The sequence below is a fragment of the Plasmodium reichenowi genome, chromosome 13, assembly GCF_001601855.1.
Source record: "Plasmodium reichenowi strain SY57 chromosome 13, whole genome shotgun sequence".
In the NCBI taxonomy this organism is placed as follows: Eukaryota; Apicomplexa; class Aconoidasida; order Haemosporida; family Plasmodiidae; genus Plasmodium; species Plasmodium reichenowi.
The window spans coordinates 724,743-730,756 of record NC_033658.1 but is presented as its reverse complement, the minus strand read 5'-3'; the positions used below and the strand labels follow the sequence as shown (position 1 = coordinate 730,756).

The window sequence follows — 6,014 nt, the reverse complement described above, 5'->3', positions numbered from 1 at the left end:
TCTTTACAACGTTCTAAAAAGAAATATATATCTTTTTTTAGTTAGTAATTTAATTATATTATTATTTTATTTTATTTATTTATTTTTTTTTTTTTTTGCCTTGGTAATATTATATATATAAATATATCAAGGTTAAAAACATATATAAATTTCATCAGCATATATGTATGCACATAATTGATAATTATATTATTATTTATTAACTTCTTATTTTCATTAACTTTACATTTTAATTTATTTCAATAATTCATTTTAACTATATAAATCTTATACTTATAAATATAAAGTACTATATTAATATTTTTTATAAAAGACACATTTAAACATATGTAGAAAATATATATTAACAGAAAAAAATAAAAAAAAATAAATATATCAAATGTAATATATATATATATATATATATATGTTCATATTTTTTATTAAATAACTAGCCATAAAACAATTTTCCTAATTTTCATTTAATGGCTAGTAATCAAATTATATTCATATTTTTCAGAAAATTAGCTAGTTAAAAAAAAAAAAAAAAAAAAAAAAAAAAATCAAAATTACTAAAACATAATTTTATTCTTTTAACAAAATTTTAATAGTGAACTAAATAAAAGCTCACACAGATGAATAAATTGGGAAAATGATAAAAAAAAAGAAAAACAAAAAAACAAATAACTTTATACATTTTTGCTTAAAAAGATAATTTTATTCTTCAAAAGGATATTTTTATATTATAACATTTTTGTTTTAGTTCCAGAATGGAACATTTTTGTCAGGAACACATTTCCATTCTTCTTCTAATATTAATTTGGATTTTTTTTTTAACCATCTAGGTTTCCAATCTGGGCTTAACCAAAGCCACTTTCCTGATTTACCTCTTTTCATCATTGGTCTTCCCCCTTTGAATGCTCTTGTGTGTGGTAATTTAATAACTTTGAAATTTTTATCTGTAAACAAAAATTGTAATTCACTTAAGAAATGAATAATATCCTTATTGTATGCTCCATAATATAAAATAAGGTTTTCAATAAGAACTTTGGATTTATTGCTGTCTATATTATTTAATGGTGCATTTAGTTTGTATGAGTGTAATGCATAAGATAAACAATTTTGAATATCTCCTATATGGAAATATTTTATTGATAATATTCTATATATTCGACTTAAATATTTTATTTTTATATCATCATTTATTTGGTTTATATCAATTAATTGTGTATTTAAAATATTTTTCTTTATTGAAGATGATGATAATAATAAATTGATATGATCATTAGTTTCTTCAGATGTTGATAGGAAGTCATTTATACATTGAAATTTATTATAATGAATTATTTTGCTATTATCAAAATTAATTATTGGTTCAAGAAAATTAATTAATTTTATATCATCTACTTTTATATCTGTTTGGTTTTCATTTTGTAATATTATATTTTTTAATTCTATCAATTTTTCTATAGATATTAAATGTTCATCAAATAAATAAAGAAAGGCTTTTGCCGTTATTTTACTATAATGTTGATTTATATCTAAATATGTACTATGATGAAAAATAATATCATTTAAAAATTGTTTTATTAGTTTGATATTGGTACTTTTTTCCATTAGAAGTAATTCCAATTTTTTAAAAACAATATAAGAAGAACATATATATTTTAAATGTAATTTATCTAATATATTATTTTTGAAATGATTTTTTATTTCATTAGTAATTATATGTTTCTTCTCATCATTAATAAAAGTTAATTCATTATAAGCATTATCAGATTCATCCTTCAAATTATTATAACTTTTGGATGATTCAAAAAATGATTCGTTATTATTATATGATAACTCCTTTTCCCTTACTAAAAAATCATTAATATCATTTACACAATCTAATGTATTAAAATAATTATAATATCTCTTTAATATATTTTTAATATTATTTTCATTTAATTCATTTCCATTTATTTCTTGCATTAACTTATTATTATACCGAAGTTGGATTAAGGGAATATTTTTTATATGAAATTGTTTAACTAATAAATTATTATTGCTTACATTTAATTTATATATGGACACATTTCTGTCTGCTTTATTTTCAAAGTCTTCTTTTACAATATTAATTAATTTATTAAAAATATTTATACATTTATAAGAATAATTTGCATATCCATAAACTAAAAACGCTTTCTCATTTCTTAATAAATTCCTGTAATTATAATCATCTATTTCTTTCATTTCAAAACTCAATGGATTAACATTCTTTTTGCTATTCTCAAATAAACTAGAGAATTTATATTTTGAGCCTAAAAAAAATGGCAATTTATTATCACATTTTTTTAAAGTGCTATTAAGAAAATATTCCATTTTTCTAAATAAATAAAAACAAAACAAAATAGGGAAACATATAATATAATATAATAATATAACATTACTATATATTCATTCTTTTAACTGCAATTTAAAACTCCTTTTTTCTTCCATTTTATAAATATATAAAAATTATCAAAAGGAAAGAAATTCATGAGAATATATATACAAATATTGGAAGCGCTAAAACATTTTGATCAATCGAAAAATAAAAATAAAAATAAAAATCAAATATATAATATATAATATATATATATATATATATATATATATATATATATGTATATATATGTGCGTACTATTTTGTTCAATGTTATTCAATTATAGATATCGTCATTTTTTCTTCTAATTTTTTGGTTAACTAAAAAAAAATAAAATTAAAAATATGATACAACTTTAAAAACACATATGTTTACTACTGTGTGTAATATATATTTGCTTATTTATTAAAATGTAATTAAGTATATAATATTATAAAAAAAAAAAAAAACATATCAATAAGAAATTATTTTTTTTTATTGTTCTTTTATTTTTTTTTTTTCTTATTGTTCTTTTCTTTTATTTTTTTTTATTGTTCTTTTATTTTATTTTATTTTTTTTTATTATTTTTTTTTTTTTTTTAATATTACAATATCTAAATGAAAGCTTATATTCATGAATTTATTATTCATTAAGGTTTCATCGAAATGCATATTTTCATTTTCACGTAATATGACTTCTTTTAAATTATTCAGTTCTATAATAAATGAAATAAAATTTTAATTTATATTTATTCATATATTTATTCACATGTATAAAGGATAATGTGTTTAAAAGAAAACACATATTTATATTCTTTATTACCATCAATAATAAAAGATTGGAATTCATATATGTGTCTATCTTTTTGATTAAATTTTTCCAATAATCTTAGCACAAAAGAAATATAAAATTATGATTACTTTTTTTTTTTTTTCTTTTCTTTTCTTTTTCTTTTTTTTATGATATATTATCAAAATTAGGAGAGAAATTATTAAGATTTATAAATGATATATATATACTATAATTTTTATACCTTCCTATATTCTTTTTATATTTATCTTTGATAACATTAATAATTTTTTTTTTCTTGTTTAGTTCTGATTCTAAACTTAATTTCTCGTTATTCACAACCTTAAATGAAAGGTGGATATAGCATATAACATAAAAATAAAGAATAATTATTAAAGTGGGAGAAATTACAAATATAATAAGAACGACATATACAATTATATATAAATAAATAAAAAATTAATATTACTTGTATATTATTTCTTAAATTAATATTTTCTGCCATTAAAATTTCTGATTCGAATAATTCCTTATTTCTATTTTTAATCATTTTTCTATAGGTTTTAGTTAAACCTTTTAAATCCTAAAATGTATACAACCATATAAATAATATAATATAATATATATATATTTTACTATGTGCAATTTTTACTTGTATTTTTTCATTTAATTTAGAAACTTCATCTTTTAAATCCAAATTTTCTCTTTTTATTTTATATAAATAATCTTCTAATTCTTCTTTATCTTTAATAAATTCCGTTATTTTATTTTCAGTATCTATATAAGCACTTTCTAAATTCTTTTTGTATAATTAATAAGAAAAATAAAATATATATATATATATATATATATATTATATACATGTTTCATTTTATTTGATCATTTAATTTTATCCGAATATGTACCTCCAATTTCTTGTTAAGTATTTCTGTTTCTTTCTTAAGCAGCCTATTTTCATAGTTAGATTTATTCTTTTTTATGTATTATAAATGTGTATATAATATATAAATGTTTACATGTTATAATATTATAGGTTATATATAAATAAACACACACATATGAATATATATATATATATATAATATATATATTATATATTGTTACGTAGAAAAAATTAAATTAATTTTTAACCAGAAGATTTTTATATTTTTCTTCTAATATCAAGTATTCCATTTTAATAACACTTATGAAGTGTCATGTATAAGGTATATATTTTCATATCTATAAAAAGAAAAAAATATATATTATATAATATTAAAAGGACAAGTTATAAAATTACCTTAGTATTTTATTGCTTTTAATATATAATGATATTCATATAATATATATATATAATTAAGAATTTTATATGCTTAAATTTGTTCACATATAAAACAATATTTTTAATTTTTATTAAAATATATTCATTCATATCAATACATATGAATATTATATATATATATATATTATATCATTTGGAAAACCTTATTTATATTAAAACATAAAGGAATACTATTCCTTGGCTTTTTTTTTTTTTTTTTTTTTTTATCTATCTAGCTATATATATTTATGTTATGATATATATACAACTAAAAAATATACGTATGATATACATAACTTGACCTTGTAAATAATGTATATACTTATCAGGAGAAGATAAAATGCTCTACATTATTTATATTACATATAATTAATTTCTCTTCATTTGAAAAGAAAAATATATATATATATATATATATATATTTAATACACATTAATAAAAATATATACATCTATTCAAATACACATTTATATATGTCTTTTAATTTTTTTTTTTTTTTTTTTTTTTTTTCTCATTGAACCTAAGAATGTTGATAATTTTATATGATATTCCATACATATATTATATATATAATCTTTTCTTTTATTATTTTAGTTAGCATGAGGGAAGAATTGTTATATATATATCTATCATTTTAATAATAGATTCTTAATATTTTTATATAAAAAGAAATATTTGGTTATTTGTTATATGTAAGTATTAAATATATTTATAAATTATTTATTTTAATAAATCATATTTTTGCTCTTTTTTTTTTTTTTTTTTCTTTTTGGATATTATTCTATTACTACATCATAATTTCTTTTTTTGTATGGAATGATGACAAAACAAATATATGTAACTATGTTATTATGAAAAAGTATCTTTTATAAATTTATAACTCGTGTAATTATTATTCATCAAATATATATTAGGAAGACATAAAATATGGTAGTTATTCCTAAAAGAATTATTTTTAAACTTTGTCTTTTAAGTAACATTTTTTTTGAAATGTTGGAAATGCTATGTATATATAAATAAATAAATAAATATATATATATATATATATATATATATATATATGTGGTTTATTCCTAATATATAGTTGAATATATATAATATTTATACATATATGCTTAAATATATATATAATAAAGATATACATAATTTTAATAGTATTAATAACATTTCTCATTAAATTAAAAAGATATTTTTATTGTTATAACGCTAAGAAATAAATATAAATATTATATATGTGCATATAAAAAAATACATAAATGTAATATATATATATAATGTATATTTATTATTTTATTATATTTGAGGATATAATAAATAATTATTTTAGATTTTTATAAAACTTGAGGAAAAGAGTTATATAATGTTACCAACGTAAAAATATATATGCATATTTTATATATATATATATTGTTAATATTAATCCATGTCAATATTTATTCCTATTCATTGAATGTAAGGGAAATGGTTCAAAAATATATATATATATATATATATATATATATATAATATATGTAGTATAATTAACAAAAAAATGAATCCTCAAAATAATTTGATTAAT

The 6,014-nt window shown here is 16.5% G+C and overlaps 2 protein-coding genes across 2 annotated transcripts; both read right to left on the bottom strand.

The window, feature by feature from the left end:
- Positions 1 to 738: 738 nt before the first annotated feature.
- On the bottom strand, positions 739 to 2,343 carry PRSY57_1317600 (hypothetical protein; the record flags this gene model as incomplete). The annotated part of the gene is made up of 1 exon (XM_012909112.2): positions 739 to 2,343. One exon carries the CDS (start codon positions 2,341 to 2,343, stop codon positions 739 to 741), a length of 1,605 nt encoding a protein of 534 aa, XP_012764566.2.
- Positions 2,344 to 2,659: 316 nt separating this feature from the next.
- Positions 2,660 to 4,329, bottom strand: PRSY57_1317500 (hypothetical protein; the record flags this gene model as incomplete). Its single annotated transcript, XM_012909111.2, has 8 exons — positions 2,660 to 2,707; positions 2,976 to 3,082; positions 3,190 to 3,254; positions 3,401 to 3,498; positions 3,626 to 3,739; positions 3,809 to 3,955; positions 4,062 to 4,127; positions 4,288 to 4,329. 8 exons carry the CDS (start codon positions 4,327 to 4,329, stop codon positions 2,660 to 2,662), a joined length of 687 nt encoding a protein of 228 aa, XP_012764565.1.
- Between the last annotated feature and the right edge of the window lie 1,685 nt (positions 4,330 to 6,014).